Below are 18,488 nucleotides of genomic sequence, written 5' to 3'. Positions count from 1 at the left end.
ACCGATATCTTCTTTAATATCTTAAATGAAAGTTCATGGTTGGAGGATACCAAATGTTGTGTAGCCTTCTATATATTCAAGTTATATTTGTGACCAGGTCCATTTACTAATTAAACTTTCTTTTTTACTAGCTGATGGGAGTATCCAGTTATAGTGTACCAGAAATTCTTAATTTCATCAAGATCTTTATTGAGGCAAGGTAAGCTTTTTGCAACCACCTTATCTTCTCCTTTGTTGTTCCTCTTTGATTAGAATCAACCAGCCTTTGCATTGAATTATTTTGTTCCTCTGTACTATCTTTTCCTTGTCAATTTACACGCTATGCTGTTTCTGCATATTTTGCCAGTGTAATTTGACTCCTGGAACTTCAGCCAATCCCTTGCCGCTGCACAGCTTTGTAAGACTAGTTCTCAACTTCTAACAGAAAAGTAAAGGTGTTTATGGCTGAAGGTACGAAAGAAGGAACTTCAATTAGCACAGGTATGATTTCCTCTATGTTTATACTCTGCTATGAAGATAAGAAATAATGATTGCATTGTGACTTTTAATTGGAGTTCCCTGTACTTTTTCACTTGTTCTTTAGAAGATGAAAAAGGAAAGGTGGTGGAGAATTGAGTTCGAAACAGAAAGTTCATGTAATGTGGTGCATCTTATTATAAGAGTGAACTCTATACTACAGTAAAGTGATTCTGTAACTCTGTTAAGAGGATATCAAGGATTCAAAGGATAGGAAAATACATACATGTATAACAAAGTTCATATAATAAATTAATATTCTAATTCGAAAGTCTTTTGGAGTATATTGCTTTGTTTTGTTTTTTTTTTTTTTTTTATTCCCACATTACTACAGCTTCATTCAGATTGACGGGTATTATTTTCACATCCTCTGTACACCAGATCACATGTAATTGAGTCAGCCAACCTGATCAGCTAGTTCAGATGTCATATGTTCTACTTCAGCAAAAGAAGCTTTCTGTTTGTTCCTCCGGCGTGTCCTCCAAAGCAGTCTGAGGTGTTGCATGAAAAAATTTTGGGCTTGCCAGCCTAAAGGTACTGCTCTCTTTGCCAGATAGAAAAAAGATACTACTTCCATCTTCCCTATCCTTTTGTATAAAAACTAAATCAGGCCGTTGTTAAATTGGTTTTTCAATGCAGGCTAAGCTAATGTTCAAGCATGCAGCTCACTGTCTTCACCAATCGCCTCTTCCGAATGCATGAGAAGGTGCTCTTTCTTTCATTTCCAGGTTGGTGAACCTCAACACAAGTGGTTCTTGACCGGTCTTCAACGAACAGCCACCCAAGATCTGGTCGTGGTGAGATTTTGGGGTTTCATTCAGTGGGAAACTTATGTCATATGAGATCAGACCAAAGAAAAAATTTGAATCATATGAGGCAGTAATATTTGTTTATGGGGGTCTTAACCACAATCCCTGAGTATGTAACAAACACTGAATCTTCTGTTAATAACATAATAAGAGTACTGCTGGCTTACAGGGCCAATTTAGGTCAATCAATAACCCCTTGTAACTTGATTTGGTTCCTTCCTTATTTAGTGCTTGATTCTTATTTGATAAAATGCCTGGGGTAACTAAGCAGAAGACTCGATGGGGAATTCCGAGAAGCCTAAATCTTTTTTGCTTATGCTAAAACAATGATTTGTGGGGGAGTGTCAAAAGAAAACATTAGGACAAGAGGGTAAACAAGCACACACCTGATGCATCTGGACATCCCACCATTAGTTGTTCATTCTTTACCATAGTTTAGCGTCTTGATTTTTGACCTACGACCAAAGAAACTGGATCGAACACTAATTTTGCAGGTAAAGACCGTAAAGTTTAAACTGGCTCAACTGAACCATTGAAAATTTTATGAACAGAGCAGTAGTTTAAGAAAGTTAAGTTCCTTCTATAACCAAATTTCAATATGATTTTAGTAGAATGTCTTACAAGTTAGCATGGCAGAGAACAAAACAGCCATGGAGGCTTCAAGCCTTCAACATTATATAACAGAGATGTTGAAGAATTAATGAAGCACTTTGTGAAATACATTAGCTTGTCACCTCCAACATCATCAGCCTATTGCTCGTCCCAAATTTAAGCCTGCAGCTGCTGAAAATGTCTGGCGCTAAAGGCTTCCTCCCGGAGTGAAATGCACGACCCAAGAGGTTACCGACTATGATGATGCTGAAGGGGTTACTGATCGTTTGAAAACCTTCGCACCTTCACCTTATCTGATCGAGCAGTGGAAATTACAATGGTTTAACTAGAACTGGAGCTCATTACTGTGCTATTGTAGTTACCCAGTTCCTTGGAATAGGGACCATAAACAGACTTGATGGTGTCCGTGCAACTCCTAAACCAAGTTGGAACACAATGAGCTGATTAGTACATGAAAAATACACCAAGAAACCCATCATGCACCTCACTTGAACAATGTTTAACCGAAAAGAAAGAGGAGAAGAAGACCTGCAAGCTTCCACATTGAATTTCTTCTTGCTAATCCCATACAGTTTGTCAAACACGTCTGCCTCCACGCGACAAAAATATGGACGCTCTGTAAAAACAACTCGAACGGTGTTAAACTAAGACTTCAAGTCTTCAAGAGTAACACAGCAACGCTACCAAGGAAATGCCTCACCATTGTAAACGGAGCACTTGCGTGTGCTTTTCTCCAAGTGCACGCACCACCCATCCGAACCCACCATACTTCTGTAAAGCTGAAACATGAAACAAAATCAATTCCGAAAGCAACGATAATTCATTGAGGTATTTCGTCGAACACCTTACGGGAGTGGCACTAACCTCAACGTCAGCAGGGTCGGTGAAGATTTCTTCAGGGGTAGCGAAAGAGGGACCCTTTTCGAGTTTGCAGCAAGCTCCGCAACCCTCCACGCATTGCCACAGCGGCTCCTTCCTCTTGCTCATTCCAAAGCCGACGCTAGTCGGCGGTGGGATTTGGTTAGTCTTTGCCGTCCGTTTTGGGCGGCGCGCCATGCTGACGATGCCGAGACACGGCAGAGTCACTGCGTTAGACATTTGTGGATAAGAGTTGAACTACTGTACTATTTGGGTTGCTTTGCCACTCGGTTTGTTTTTTGCTTTGCCACTCGATTAGTTTTAAGCAAGCGACCATTTCTCGATTTATGCACATCATCCTTGTATATAAGTCTGTTATCTTCTCTATATCATTCTAATTTTATCCCACATAACACATCAATTAATTTTCTAACCGAAGGCAATTTACTTTTTTTTTTTTTTTGTCTATGCTTACATTCATTTTTACGAGTTTACTATTGTTTGTGAAATTAAGAGTTTTTTGTTTTATGTTTTATGCGAAAAGACTATGATTATAGGTAGAAGTTTCTAGTGCATTCAGAATTTACAAGCAGAGACGCAGAGTGCATCTGAAACACTCCTTGGTAAAAAGGAGGTCCATTGCAGACCATCGACAGAATTATGACCTAAATTTGCTACAGCATCGGCTGCAAAGTTGACCTCTTTCAATACATGATTAAACGAAATGGAATTGAAACTAAAGGATAAAAACCAAATATCCTGAACAATTTTGCGGATTCTCCAAGGAGGTTGTATTCTTCCTTTCACAGCGTCGATGACTAGGAGTCTCCTTCTGCTTGTATATTGGCGAATCCATGTTATTTGGCAAGAACAAGACTGTTCCTTAGAGCCATTGCTTCTAGCTAATGGTACACTGGTAGTCCCAAAGCTTCTGGTTGCTGCAACAAGCGGGGTTCCTCTTTGATCTCTGATGATGCTGTCACCTGCTGCAGAACATTGCAATCTTGAATCATCAAAATTGATTTTGACATAATTTGGAGGAGGATCCCACGGAATGGTGGCTGGATGGTTTGGGTTGATCCTAGCCCCACCAACAGTAGAGCATGTCTTACTCAGTATGCTGCCACCACTTCATTTGGAAAGCTAACTTTCCCTCAAAAAATAGTTTCATTCCTGGCCTTCCATATTTGCCAGCAAGTGATAATAGCTTTTGCAAAAGTATTGCTGCAGTATGGTCTATTAATGAACATTTCTTCAAAGACCTTGAAATAACCATGCTGCCAATCAATGGGGTTATGGGGTTGTGAAAGTTTGTCAATCTCCAAAGTTCACAGTAGCCAAACAGATGAGCTGCAGTTTCATTTGTTTAAGGACAAGCAAAATTTAACAGAGAGAGAGAGAGAGAGAGAGAACAGAGATTCAAGTGTGTCTTTCATTTCATTCAAAGGAGGTATTTATAGGGATACATTTTGAAGTAATTAATGATACAACTTGATGACATCTTCAATTGTAGCCTCACCTTGTGGCTTCTTCATTTGCAGCTTCACATTGTGGTTGTGATGATGATGATTGCCACACTTGTTCCCCATTGGCATAAAGCTTGACTCATAAGTCACTATACCTAAAATACCTATCTTATACATGACATAGACATTTTATACTATGAACAATACAACATGTTTCATATATACTACAACACTCCCCCTTGGATATTTCATGTTGATAGTATTTGTCTAAGTCGTGCGCTTCGAAATTGCCTCATTAAAAACCTTGCCAAGTAATAAAACCCTGTGGGAAAAAACAACCTTGGTCGAAGGAGAAAAAGAGTGCAACGCGCTTTGAGTGTGGAGTCTGTTTCCAGATACTCCCCCTGATTTAGACTCCCCCTGAAGATCATGAGAGTTCGGATAATCTTCTTAATCCGATACTCTTCACATGTTTCTCGAAAGGGGTTTTTGGTAACGACTTAGTAAATAAGTCCGCTACATTATCCTCTGATCGGATTTGATTTACTTCAATGTTTAGAAGTGTTTGCTGTTGCTGATTGTAGAAGAATTTCGGTGATATATGTTTAGTATTGTCACCCTTGATAAAACCTAATTTCATTTGCTCAATACAAGCTGCATTATCTTCGTAAATGCATGTAGGTTTATCTGTGGTAAACTTCAAACCACAAGTTCCTCGAATGTGTCTATTTATAGACCTTAGCCATATGCATTCACGCACAGCTTCATGTAGAGCAATAATCTCTGCATGATTTGAGGAAGTAGCGACAAGTGTCTGTTTTGTAGATCTCCAAGATATCGCCGTGCTTCCCATGGTAAAGACATAACCTGTTTGGGAGCGACCTTTATGAGGGTCAGAGAGATACCCTGCATCAGCAAAGCCCATCAAAACATTATTTTTATTTTGATGGAGGGGAGGAGGAGAACGTCGGTCACCATGGATGGTGTTGCCGGCGTCTGTATTACGGAAGGTGGCTTTTTGCCTCATAGGGTCTGATCCCAATCTTCCGTCTTTCATTTTCTCTCTGTAGGGATAAAACAAGCCCATATCAATCGTACCTTTTAAGTATCGAAAGATTGTCTTTATGCCAATCCAATGGCGGCGTGTTGGGGCAGAACTATGTCGAGCTAACAAGTTCACTGCGAATGAGATATCTGGTCTTGTGCATTGTGCTAAATACAATAATGCGCCTATCGCACTTAGATAGGGTACTTCAGCCTCTAATAGTTCTTCGTCCTCATCCTTTGGACGAAACGGATCTTTTGTGGGCTCAAGACTTCGACCGATCATGGGAGTACTTACAGGCTTTGCTTTATCTTCATTAAAGCGCCTTAGTAATTTTTGAGTATATGCTGACTGATGGATCATAATCCCATCACTACGGTGCTCGAGTTCTATTCCGAGGCAAAACCGTGTTTTCCCAAGATCTTTCATCTCAAACTCGGATTCCAAATATTTAGCAGTTTCCTTTAACTCATCTAGAGTTCCAATTAGGTTCATGTCATCGACATAAACTGCTACAATTGCAAATCCGGAACTTGTTCTTTTAATGAACACGCAAGGGCATATTTCATTGTTAATATATCCCTTTCCAATCAAGTAGTCACTTAGACGGTTATACCACATCCGTCCGGATTGTTTCAATCCATATATTGAGCGTCTTAATTTTATTGAAAACGCGCTCCGTGGTTTAGAGCCACTTGATTTTGGTAATTGAAGTCCATCAGGAACCTTCATATATATCTCTGAATCTAGATCCCCATAGAGATATGCTGTAATTACATCCATCAGCTGCATGTCAAGTTTTTCGGAAACTACCAAACTGACAAGGTAGCGGAACGTTATAATGTCCATTACGGGAGAGTATGTCTCCTCGTAGTCGATTCCAGGGCGTTGTGAGAAACCTTGTGCCACGAGGCGGGCTTTATATCTCATCACCTCATTTTTCTCATTACGTTTTCTAACAAAGACCCATTTATGGCCAACATGCTTTATATTTGGTGGTGTCAGCATTATAGATCCAAATACCTGTCTCTTTGTTAGTGAATCCAATTCAGCCTGGATCACATTTTTCCATTTAGGCCAATCCGCTCTTCGTTGACATTCTTCAACAGAGCGAGGTTCGATATCATCATATTCTATGATTCCTTTTGCAACATGATATGCAAACGCATCATCAATTGCCATAGAATTTCTATCCATCATCTCATGTACACTATTGTAATTTATGGAGATTTCTCTATTCTCTGGAGTTGGTTCTGACATTGGAGCGTCCCCCAATGGTGTCTCTTGGACATAACCATAATCCGGAATATTCTCGTGGGATGGATTATTCATATCTATGATTAATGGATTATTTTGTGCCAAACTCGCCTTCTTTCTTGGGCGAGAATCCATCGAACCTATAGGTCTCCCGCGCTTCCTGGCAGGAGCCGTGGGCCTAGCCAATGTGTTACCCATAGAGGGAACGTTGGCGCCATTCTCATGTATTCTTGAGATGGAATTATGTCTTTTAGGGACATCAATCCTTGCAGGTATATTTGCAGCAGGTATGTGTGATCTTGTCACTTTAGCGATATCAGAAAATGCATCAGGCATCGATTCTGCTACGTTCTGAAGATTGAGAATTCTTTGCACTTCTTTTTCAGATTGTGCGGTTCGGGGATCAAGATGAGACAAAGTGGGGACAAACCACGACAATTCCTGTCCTTTTTGTTGAACATTAGTTATGTTCATGTCTCCCCCTAAAGACGGGAAGACTGTCTCATCAAAGTGACAATCCGCAAATCTAGCGGTAAATAGATCACCTGTCAAGGGTTCTATGTAGCGGATTATGGTTGGAGAGTCATAGCCAACATAAAGGCCTAATCGTCTTTGAGGACCCATTTTAGTGCGCTGTGGTGGCGCAATTGGCACATAGACTGCATACCCAAATATGCGTAAATGTGAGACATTAGGCTCATACCCAGTCACCATCTGGGATGCAGAAAAAGGTTGGGTGGCAGTGGGCCTTAGACGAATAAGCACAGCTGCATGTAATATTGCATAGCCCCAAGCAGAAATAGGGAGATTGGTGCGCATAACCAATGCTCTAGCAACCATTTGAAGTCTTTTAATGGCAGCTTCTGCGAGACCATTTTGGGTATGTACATGAGGGACAGGGTGTTCAACCTCGATCCCAATGGACATGCAATAATCATCAAAAGTTTTTGATGTAAACTCCCCAGCATTGTCAAGACGAATTGACTTAATAGGATGATCAGGGTGGTGAGCCCTTAACTTAATGATTTGTGCTAGGAGTTTAGCAAATGCAGCATTTCTTGTGGATAAGAGCACGACATGTGACCAACGTGTCGATGCATCAACCAACACCATAAAATATCTAAATGGTCCGCAAGTTGGATGGATAGGTCCACAGATATCACCTTGTATTCTTTACAAGAATGGTATATTTTCTTTAATGTCTTTTGCATAGGATGGTCTTGATCCTACTTTTGCTAAAGAGCAAGCTTTGCAAAACGAATGATATGCTTTAGAAGTAATTCTTTGAACCACTTTTTGGTTCGTATTCCTTTTCGTTTTAAAGAATGGATGTCCGTGTGAAGTTTTTAATATACGGATCATCATATCACGACCTGGGTGTCCCAAACGGTCGTGCCAAAGCCTGTATGTGTCGGAATCCCATAAATTTTCATTCATGACATGGTTGGATTCAATGACTCTAATAGTGGTTGCGTACAATCCACTAGAGCGACACATGAGTTTCTCTAATACTCGTGTATTTCCGTAGTTATTAGAGGTGATGTAAATGAACTCTTGTCCATTCTCACAATGTGTTTTCACATGAAAATCATTGGCTCTTATATCTTTAAAACTTAATAGGGTTCTTCCAGCCCTTGGAGCATATAAAGCTTCGGCGACATTAATATTTGTGCCATTCGGCAATAGAAATTGAGCTGGTCCACGACCATGAATCAATTTAGATGGTCCTGCCATCGTGGTCATTGAAGATTGACTAGGTGTCATCCATAAGAATAATTGCCTATGTCTTAATATAGTATGTGTGGTGCCACTATCAAGAAGGCATTCCAATTCTCCCGAAGACATACTGAAAAATAAAGTTCGGAATATTAACACATGTCAATGACATTGATAATGCGATACTTTATTAATAGGGAAAATAGTCAATGATTACATCAAAGTTTCCAAAGTTTATTCCAATATAAAATCAAACTTTATACAAATTGTAATTGCTCAATCCGTTTGGTAATTTCAATAAAATATGACCAGGTAAGTATAGAGATGTTGGTGGAGCGAGGCTCGCTTAAGTACCACGATCTCAAATACTTGCCTAGACATCATACTTCATTGAGTACGCCACATAAGAAAGAGTCAATACAATTGTTATTTGACTAAGGCACATTTGCTGTTTTATTGGAAAATAGAAAAGACTATTTTAATCAAAGTCTGCGGCATCCTCGTGCTCTTCATTTTCAGCTTTGAAGTCTTTTATGGTGAGAATAACATCTTCACCATCATCTTCTTCAGCAAGGTGAGCTTCTTGCTCCCTCATTTCCCTGTACTCCTTGTAGCGTGCAGCTAGTTGTGTACTTGCTTAGCATTGCTTAAACCAATGCTCGATTGATCCACACCTATGACACACGTCATTGTGGTTGACTTTCTTTATTTGAGGTGCACGTTGTGGATATTCCCTAGGCGGGTTGTTGCTGCTACTTCCACGGCGTATTATGCGACCTCCACGGCCCACAGTGTTACGGCCCATGGTGTTGTTATATTCTCTTCTCCCACGTGTGGATTTGCCACCACGTGTGCCCGCTCCAAAGTTGCGGTTTCCTTCCTTATTGGGGCGGTTGTATGGACCCATGCGTCCGTCATGTCCCTTGTTAGGGTATACATGCCCCTTATTAGTAGGGTACCGCTCCTTGCGCCCTTTCTTGGGTGCATTATAATTCGCCTCACGAACGCTTTTGGTTCCTACGGGCCTTGAATTATAATTCTTTACAAGGATATTGTCGTGCTTCTCATCTACCGACAAAATATTGATAAGCTCATTGAACTTCGTAAGTCGTCCAACATTATATTCAGTGCGATATTGCTTTGATAGTATAATTGCTGCGACGGGGAAGGTGGAGAGAGTCTTCTCAATTAGCTCTTCTTCTGTGAGAGGTTTTTCACAGAACTTCAGCATGGCACTTAGCCGAAGAGCTTCTGAATTGTATTCAGCAACAGACTTGAAGTCGGAGAAGCGTAAATTGTTCCATTGAACCTTCAAGTCAGGGAGGAGGGAATCTTGGATATTATCAAAGCGCTCTTCTAGCGCTACCCATAGGTCCCTTGCATCTTTGATGGACATATACTCCAATCTGAGTGCTTTGTCCATATGGCGTCGCATCAAGATAATTGCTTGTGCATGTTTTATGGGTGTTCGTTGGAACACAAGGCCTGCATTTGGTGCCTGGATTATGGGCAATATCCCTTTTGATGTGAGATGGTTTTCAACGTCGGTTTTCCAACTATGGTAATCCGAACCAGTTGAGTCAAGGATTTGAAAATCGAGTCTAGGTTCATTCGACATCCTTGAAATATAAGAAGAAAAAGATGTATTAGTTTCGGAGTTTAAAACTTCCACGAAAAACTAAAATAATAAGATTTCCGAGCTATGCTACTAAGAAATCAATTTCCAAGAATATTTGGATTAGACCGAAACAATGATGTTTAATAGGGTCATAAATCGATGCTTGCGGACGCTCTTAGTCCGAATATTATGAACACTCTTAGTTCATTGACTACGAACGCTCTTAGTTCGTTTAGCGTGAATTTCTATAATTCCGCTTTTTAATTGTAAGTTCCCAAAAGAAAAAGGAGGAGAAAAATAAATAAAATCTCAAAAGTGGGAACTTTTAGTAAATAATACCTTGAAATAGTGTTGTCGGAAATGACCGAAAAAGTTGCCCAAAAGTCGCCGGAAAAAGCGCCGGAAAAGTGTCTGAAAAGTTGCCGGAAAAGTCACCGGAAAAGTGTCGGAAAGTCGCCGGAAAAGTAGCCGGAAAAGTGTCCGGAAAGTTGCCGGAATGGCAGGTGGCTCGGCAGCTGCTGCGCAAGGACTCGGCAGGAGGTGCTGCTTGCTTTTTGACGGAATAGCTCAGGTCCCAAAACAACTTCGATGAGGCTGAAATTTGGAGGTCAGATAGAAGAGACAGAGATGAACAACTTTGATGAAGGAAAGATTTTGATCTGAGATCCCTATCAAGATGTTTCGGGGCGTGCAAGCAGGCTGATCTGCACAGGAACCAGCAGGCTGAACAACTCCCACTTCAAATGATGTACAGGTCTCAAAAACACTCCAATAAGGCTGAAATTTGGAGGTCCAATAGAAAAGACAGAGACGAACAACTTTGATGAAGGAAGGATTTTGATCTGAGGTCCCGATCAAGATGTTTCGGGGTGTGCAAACGGACTGATCTGCACAGGAACGAGCGCAGGGGCAGCGCACGGTATGGCTAGCAAGGGCTAGGAGCTCGTGCTGATAACGTGTTTAAGGACAAGCAAAATTTAACACAGAGAGAGAGAGAGAGAGAGAGAGAGAGAACAGAGATTCAAGTGTGTCTTTCATTTCATTCAAAGGAGGTATTTATAGGGATACATTTTGAAGTAATTAATGATACAACTTGATGGCATCTTCAATTGTAGCCTCACCTTGTGGCTTCTTCATTTGCAGCTTCACATTGTGGTTGTGATGATGATGATTGCCACACTTGTTCCCCATTGGCATAAAGCTTGACTCATAAGTCACTATACCTAAAATACCTATCTTATACATGACATAGACATTTTATACTATGAACAATACAACATGTTTCATATATACTACAACATCATTATCATTATCACAAAGAGGACGGGAATTATCATCTATGTAACCCAGTTGAGATAATCTGTCTCTGATTTTCAACCTGCCCCAAAGTAAGAGCCAGCCAAAAATCTTGGCCTTGGGTGGGATGTTTAATTTCCATATATTCCTGTACCTTTCCACATTATCAAGCTGCAACCATGTTGCAGACTTGCAGACTTGATAGTAAATTTTACAGAAAATTGAAATTTCATAAAAATTTTACTATCATAAACTCTTAATTTTATAAAATTAAGAGTTCACCTTTTTCATTTTGTCTACGCTCGGCTCTGGGAGGGAAGGGCAACTGATCCCCCCGGTAAGGGCCCGTACCTGATCCCCCCAGGTAACCAACCGAAACCAACCAACGGCAAGCCCTAGGCAAGTGTAAAGTTTCAGCGACCAAAAGCAAACCCTAATCTGGGGATAACGTTCTCAATACGTATAATAGTTGCTCAAGTTCTATTTTAGTGTAGCTGAATCATGGTAGGCGTCTCAGGAACACCAATAACATCAACATTATCCAATTCCGATATATGATCACAATTTTGAAAACGAATCCCCGACCTCGAACAATGTTCTGGAATAAAAATTGGTGCCATGAGATAATCAATAACAATAATAAACTTTGGAAGTTCTAAAATACGTCACAGAACAAGCTAGTCAAATCCATTCAAAACAAAGCACAACATAGTACAACCACTGCAATGTCTAGCAGACTCCAAGTTTGTCCAACAGCCCACATTCTTTATAACACTAATACCATCAACATCAAGGAGAGCGGCGGTTGTCATAATCATCCTCATCGACAGGGCTCCTATCCTCCCTTGGACTGGGGCTACGACCATTAGCTTCAGAAGGGCGAACAGGGCTATCAATCTCACGGTCAGGGCTAATCGGACTTCTGCTCTTAGGGCTCGGGCTTTTGCTACCATTTCTGGGAGAAGGGCTACCCCTTCCACGGGGGCTATAATCCTCAGGTGTAAGGCTTCGCTTCCTGGGCAATGGACTCATGCTCACATCACGGCTTCTGTAAGAAGGGCTCCGAGATCTATCATCCCTTTCCAAGCTCCGTCCTCTCCTGACCGGGGACCTTGATCGGCTAGAAACACAAAGTGATCCAGTTATATTCAATAAGAAACATCAAGCATATGAATCTGAATATATATCAAGTAACATCATTAAAGGGATCAGGGATGTGTGTACAAACCTGTAGCTTCGGCTGTAACTTGGGCTACGACTTCTGCGGCGAGGAGAACGTGAACGACTCCGCTCACGCCTGCAATTCATACAATGTTACATGGAAAAGTTAGAAATTGATTGACCTAGGAGGGGCAAAGAACAATAAAGAAGCAAACAAGTCTTGGAAGTAAGCAGCCACCTTAGTTCTTTTGGGCTATTTTTGCACTGCCTTTCTATATGGCCTCTTTCTCCACAGCGATAGCATTTATTCTTCCAATCCCCAGCCTTACAATCACGAGCCCAGTGGCCATCAATGCCACAATTAAAGCAGCGCCCAGATCCAGGTGGAGGACCTCTGCCCATGTATTCCCGGGAACCACGTGGAGCCTACTCAAAGTAACAGAAGCAGGAATATATCAGTTTCCAACAAAAGTAACATAAACTTATACACGAGCTGAGAAATCTAGAAACTCACCCCCTTTGCGAACTCCACAATCAGACGACTACCATCAACTTCCCTACCATCTAAGCTATATCTTGCATCATCAGCATCTCGCGGATCATAAAATTCCTGTTAACAAAAGGTGAGAGCGCAAACCAACAATGTACCCTTGAAAGAAGGGCAATATGGATGTGAATCGATAACCAGCAAGGTTCTCAAAAAGTTCTCAAAACAGTGTAAACAGAAAAAAAGATACAAAATTTAAGGTAAGAAAAACTTACAACAAATGCAAACTCTCGCTTCATGTCCACATCTCGTACTCTGCGTAAACGGTTGCCAGAAACCAGAAACAGTAAGGCTATCATTACTTAAGAACTTCAAGTGTATGGTACTTCGCCCGTCACAGACGAACAAAACACCAGATTGAGTTTGTTGCCATTTGCATTAAAACACGCAATAAGACTACAGAAAGAATCGCCAAAAGTCTCCTATATACTCAGCAAGAATATCCACCAATTCCACCAAGGCCATCACCCTCCCACCATAGAGTCATAGACCTCCAAGTAAGGCCAAACCCCAGGAAACCTTCAACAAGATCATTCAAGTTAAGAAAACACCAGATCTTGGGGCAAAGTGCTCCCACACACAAGATGATGAAAAGTCATATTAAACCAAGCACATTATTAAGCTTGGTAAGGAACTAAACCGCTCCCAACATTTTTGGTGGAAATTTCTAACAGCCCTCATTAACTACTTAATGTTTCATCCTTTTACACTAAATTCAAAACACGCACATTCATAAAATTATTCACATTCCAACTCAATTATTGCATAGATGATGATTACGCTCAAAACACTGAAAAAGTAAATAAACTTACCTCCCATATCTGCTGAAAATCCGGTCCAGATCACGCGTCCGGGTGCGTGAGGCCAGGCGACCAACATACAGACGCGAATTGCCATATCGATCATCGTAGCGAGGCATCTTCAGTCTGCAGTAAATCAATAAGCAATAAGCACATATAAACACATTGATACGAAGCCTTACAACTTTTTAAAATTCAGTCATCCAACATACACAAGAACCTTATCACTTTCAGGCTTTATACCCACTAATCAAATTCTAATCAAATTCCAATGCAAAAATTTCAGACCCAATTCCTATATACTCGACTTGAACGTTGGCATCCAAAAACCAACTCAATTAAAATTTGGGCACATAAACTTGCTTGTTCTTTCAAGAATCACGGCCAGAAAACACTAATTACGTTCTGTAATCAACAATTAATGAAACAAAGATCTTTGAATCTCTTCGAACATAGATAAATCTAATTGAATTGAAATCGATTTAAGTCAAACAGCAGGTTACAAAAATCAAAATTCGTAACAGGGTTATTGATGCGAGGTAGTAATAGACGAGATAATTGGTGAAAGTTCGTACCTTTGGCAGGTGAAATACAAAAATCCCCAATTCGATTTAGCCCTAAAACTCAATCGGAACAGAATAGAAGAATGATTTCGGTCCCTCCATCTCTCTCTCTCTCTCTGATTTTATAGAGCGCGCCGACAGGTTGAACGGCCAGGATTCGTTTAATCCAACGATTCGGAGATTGGCTGAGTTGGCATGTTACTTCACCTGATTGGCTATTAGGCCTCATGCACGTGATAAGAGATTAAGAGAGTACTCTCGCCATATTGGGTAATGGCCCCGTGAAATGGGCTTCAACTTAAAAAGCCTCCTGGCCCAAAAACCAGTATACTTCGCGACAAGTTTTGCTAAGTCAATCCACTATTCTGAACATTCTGGATTTCTGGGCTACAGCTCAAGCGAAATGGTGCTCAGCCGTTTCGATTAGTTTGGGTGGCGTTTATACTCTTTTTGCTTTTAATTGCACTAATTCATATGTTGTATAATAAAATAAAATAAACCTCTACGGTATATCTATACTATTATTAAAAAAAAAGATTTTGTTAGCTAAAATAAAAAAAATGTACCAAAATGACTCTGAAATATTAAAATTTTTTTAGAGTTAAATTACAAAGACAATTATGACATTTACAAAATATATTTTTATTTAAAAAATAAACAAAAAAAAAGCCACAATCCACTTTTCTCTCCCATGATCTTATGTCTGCAATAACCGTTTTCTTTATTATTTTCTGCAAAAAATAAAAAAAATTGCACATGCAGAGCATGTGTGGAGAAATGGTAGTACCAGTGAATAGGCGCTAAGTCTAGCCTCACCGCCTGTCCTTAGAACCTAGCGTTTTTTGGTATATTTAATCACACCAAGATTTACAAAAAGAATTCTGATTTGTAAAGTAGAGTCCAATAGTTGGCTATTTCTATAGTAATCCTCCCTTCATGAGAAAAATAGCTCTCAAAAAGTCAAAATCATATTTTGTACAAGCAAAATACGTATTTATTAGCCATTCAACTTTTAAGAGCAATTATCTATCTCATTCATAATCTTACTTCTCTTTATGAATTTGGAACTCTTTACATAAGTGAATTATAATTAGGATTTGAAGAAAATTGAATTCAAGTAGTTTTGTTTATTTGGTGTCTAGTTGGTCTCTCCAATTGTACCATGGAACAAAAAGATAGCCTTAATTAAACCTCCATTATGCTAGAAACACATGATGAAAAGCAAAAAAGAAAAAAATTCCTTCCAGAAAAGAAGAATAAATAGAAACAATAATTTTGAAAAAGCGTCAATTTCAGATATCACAAGTTTAGTTTAGCCTCCTTTTGCAATTCCATCTTCTATTTTACCATTCGTATATTTTCTAGAATTACATATGACTAGATATATAATGTTGAGAACTTGAGATCAAAATGCTAAACAAGCAAAAGTACATAAAATCCACAATGTAATCTTTCAATTTCTCATAAACCATGGGTTTATAATTAACAACCAAATTAAGTACATGAAATACATAAAGGATAACTTACAATTATACACTGAATTGCCAAAAGACCAACAAACAACATTGCCAACTATTCTCCCTATTTCTTCTACCTCCTTTTGTTTTTGCTCCCAAACAACAGAGTAAAATAGAACAAAATTCTAAAAAAAAAGCCCCAAGCAATTGTTACCCATAAGCAATTCCATTTACTAATATCAGTTATACCCTGCTGCTTCAATATGTCTGATCCAGTGGTCACACAACTAGACCCAGTTATATTCAACCCTAAAATGTTGCTCATGTTCTTTAACAACTTCATCTTCAATGCAACGGGGACCTCACCCAATGGCGTATTGTCGAACATTTGAATTCCGGTCACTAAACACTTCAACGGGTCATCAAACTCGTTCTGCAAAACAGCTTCATATGGATATTTCACCAGAGAAATGTAATGGAACCAAATCCAGTAAGCCGGAATTCGATCTCTGCTAATGAAAAACCCACTGAAGAGGAGAAAGTATGCTAAAATGGCCACCACAACCGTGAACCCCACCATGACATGGGTCACAACACCAGATAAAAACGTTACGAACGAAGATCCTGCCCAAAATGCTGAGCATATTGTCAAGAAGAAAAAGAGAAACCCATGAAGACCACCGGCCAACCCCACGGCCCAAAAGGTCGTGGCGGCAAAGGCCAAAGAGAGGATGAGCAAGGAGGGAATGGAGAGTATCGAGTGAGCTAAAACATAAGATGACCGACGGTATGCATTGTAGGCTGTTTCTCTCATGAATATGTATCGTTCTTGGAGGAAAATAGGGATTGCTTCAGCGCAAGTGTAAAAGGTCGTAGACATTGCAAAGGCAAAAAATCCAAGCCGCTCTTCAATACCCATGGGGGAGTCGTCGAGGTGCCAAAACATAGTGGCTAATATTATTCCGGTGACGAGTACCGCCCCCAATCGAATGCCGAAGAGTTCCGGCATCCGTCTCGAGTTTGTGACCGAGCGTTTCGAGATCACCAACATTTCGATCCACATCGGGTTGGCAAATGTAGGGACTGAAGAGGCGAGGTTAGTGTCAGTGGGAGCACCCGAGACTAGCTTTCCTTTTGAAATGCTTGCACTTATGGCATCTTTGAGCGAGAGCTTCGGCATACTGCAGTAACCGTTGTCGCAACCATTTGCGTCTTTCTGCTTTTGCCTCTTGGTGACTTGCCATGACTTGTTGAACTCCACCAAGCTCTTGGTTCCACCTATATATACAAAATTCAAATACACAATTAATTTTATGTAAACTAAACCTAAATCAGTCAGGTTGGCCTGAAATAGTACCTGGAGTTTCCTCCAATTCTCGAATGAGGTCCAGAGCGAACTCGGTCCTGTTCTCCGTTTCGGGTATAGGGTGTCCGAATTCGCCGAAAAAGATTGGAAGATTCGCCGGCGAGCCACTGTACACAGTCTGTCCATGTGACAGAAGTACCAACCGGTCCAACAACCCCAAAATCCTGTAACTAGGTTGATGTACGGACATCACCACAATACTACCACTCTGAGCTATTCTCTGCAAAACCTTCACCACCATGAAAGCGCTTGTCGAGTCAAGCCCGGAGGTCGGCTCGTCCAGAAACAAAACTATCGGGTCGTGAATGATGTCAATACCAATAGAAACTCTCCTCCTCTCTCCGCCGGAGACGCCACGGTGGCCCTCATCTCCGATCACCGTCTTCGAGGCGTTCCGGAGACCTAATTGATCAATAAGGGCCTGAACACGAGACTTCTTCTTGGATTTCGACAGAGTCCGGGGGAGCCGGAACTCGGCGGAGAACATGAGAGTCTCCTCCACCGTCAGCATCGGAAACAAGAGATCGTCCTGCATGACATAAGCCGATATCACCTTCAGCATCCTCGAGTTGAGAATCTCATTGTTTAATGTGACCGTCCCTTTCAAGCTGTCCTTGGCGATCCGATCAGCCAATGCGTCTATCAGCGTCGACTTGCCGGAGCCACTCGCTCCGAGAACCGCCATGATCTGGCCTTCTCTGGCCTCGCCGGAGACGCCGTTCAGCAAAACCTTGGTGCTGCTGCTGCCTGGGCTACCCCCAAGTTTAGCCTCTGCTGATCTGAATGAGGGCAGTAATGTCATTTTGCGCCGGACCTTGACGCTGTAAGTGAGATTGTTGAAGGAGAGGACGAAAGGGTAGGTCGACTGAGATAAAGAGGTGGAAGGAAACCCGAGGTCGAGGACGTGGTGGACATTGTTGTGGTTTGACGACGTTGTTTTCCGGTCGGGGGTTTGGGACTGTTCGACCCACTGGAGAAGCTCGGCGAGAGTAGGGTTGACGCGGGGTCGTGTGGGGTTGAATTCTCGGAGCTCCAGAGTGGGTGGCGCCACCGACGACATGTGGTGGTTTTTGGAGGAGGTGCAACACGAGAAGTGTGGCGTCGTTTTATCGGGGTTTAGTAGGAGAAGTTACGTGTTTGGGTGCATGATTTATAGAAAGGTAGTAGTAGCAGGCGGTGATGGTTGTGTTTGGTGAGCTTAAGTGTGACTCCAAGGGTTGCGTCATTGCGTGAAATTGTGCAGCTTTCTGGTTATTCCTCTTCACCAAGTCTAAAGGTCTGAGGGGACAATTAGAAGGTTTCACTTATGTAGTAAATTAAGAATTATTAATTCACGGAAGGCTTTCACGCAGCATAAAAGAGTTAATAGTACGTATTCGATGAGTTTTGATTCTTAATTCA

At 41.0% G+C, this 18,488-nt stretch overlaps 4 protein-coding genes across 5 annotated transcripts; all 4 read right to left on the bottom strand.

The window, feature by feature from the left end:
* Window positions 1–1,899: 1,899 nt before the first annotated feature.
* Window positions 1,900–3,158, bottom strand: LOC112193576. Its single transcript, XM_024333764.2, has 4 exons — window positions 2,802–3,158; window positions 2,638–2,716; window positions 2,466–2,553; window positions 1,900–2,352 (listed from the first exon to the last, which is right to left on the bottom strand). Exons 1-4 carry the CDS (start codon window positions 3,033–3,035, stop codon window positions 2,259–2,261), a joined length of 495 nt encoding a protein of 164 aa, XP_024189532.1. The 5' UTR covers window positions 3,036–3,158; the 3' UTR covers window positions 1,900–2,258.
* A 5,525-nt stretch (window positions 3,159–8,683) lies between these two features.
* Window positions 8,684–10,308, bottom strand: LOC112192869. Its single transcript, XM_024332772.2, has 2 exons — window positions 10,237–10,308; window positions 8,684–9,898 (listed from the first exon to the last, which is right to left on the bottom strand). Exon 2 carries the CDS (start codon window positions 9,895–9,897, stop codon window positions 8,917–8,919), a length of 981 nt encoding a protein of 326 aa, XP_024188540.1. The 5' UTR covers window position 9,898; window positions 10,237–10,308; the 3' UTR covers window positions 8,684–8,916.
* Window positions 10,309–11,789: 1,481 nt separating this feature from the next.
* On the bottom strand, window positions 11,790–14,402 carry LOC112192870 (serine/arginine-rich splicing factor RS2Z33). Of its 2 annotated transcripts, none has more exons than XM_024332773.2 (7): window positions 14,277–14,402; window positions 13,714–13,827; window positions 13,117–13,156; window positions 12,869–12,964; window positions 12,593–12,780; window positions 12,422–12,490; window positions 11,790–12,313 (listed from the first exon to the last, which is right to left on the bottom strand). In XM_024332773.2, the coding sequence occupies exons 2-7, from the start codon at window positions 13,818–13,820 to the stop codon at window positions 11,983–11,985; spliced, it is 831 nt and encodes a 276-aa protein (XP_024188541.1). In that variant the 5' UTR covers window positions 13,821–13,827; window positions 14,277–14,402; the 3' UTR covers window positions 11,790–11,982. The 2 variants fall into 2 exon arrangements, with proteins under 2 accessions (XP_024188541.1, XP_024188544.1); XM_024332776.2 differs by having other exon boundaries at window positions 13,117–13,420; window positions 14,277–14,295.
* A 1,290-nt stretch (window positions 14,403–15,692) lies between these two features.
* On the bottom strand, window positions 15,693–18,254 carry LOC112191617 (ABC transporter G family member 20). Its single transcript, XM_024331000.2, has 2 exons — window positions 17,079–18,254; window positions 15,693–16,999 (listed from the first exon to the last, which is right to left on the bottom strand). The coding sequence occupies exons 1-2, from the start codon at window positions 18,145–18,147 to the stop codon at window positions 15,855–15,857; spliced, it is 2,214 nt and encodes a 737-aa protein (XP_024186768.1). The 5' UTR covers window positions 18,148–18,254; the 3' UTR covers window positions 15,693–15,854.
* Between the last annotated feature and the right edge of the window lie 234 nt (window positions 18,255–18,488).

This window comes from Rosa chinensis, chromosome 3 (genome assembly GCF_002994745.2).
Source record: "Rosa chinensis cultivar Old Blush chromosome 3, RchiOBHm-V2, whole genome shotgun sequence".
NCBI lineage: Eukaryota > Viridiplantae > Streptophyta > Magnoliopsida > Rosales > Rosaceae > Rosa > Rosa chinensis.
The sequence above is the reverse complement of the archived record's forward strand: the minus strand, read 5'-3'. Positions and strand labels throughout refer to the sequence as shown.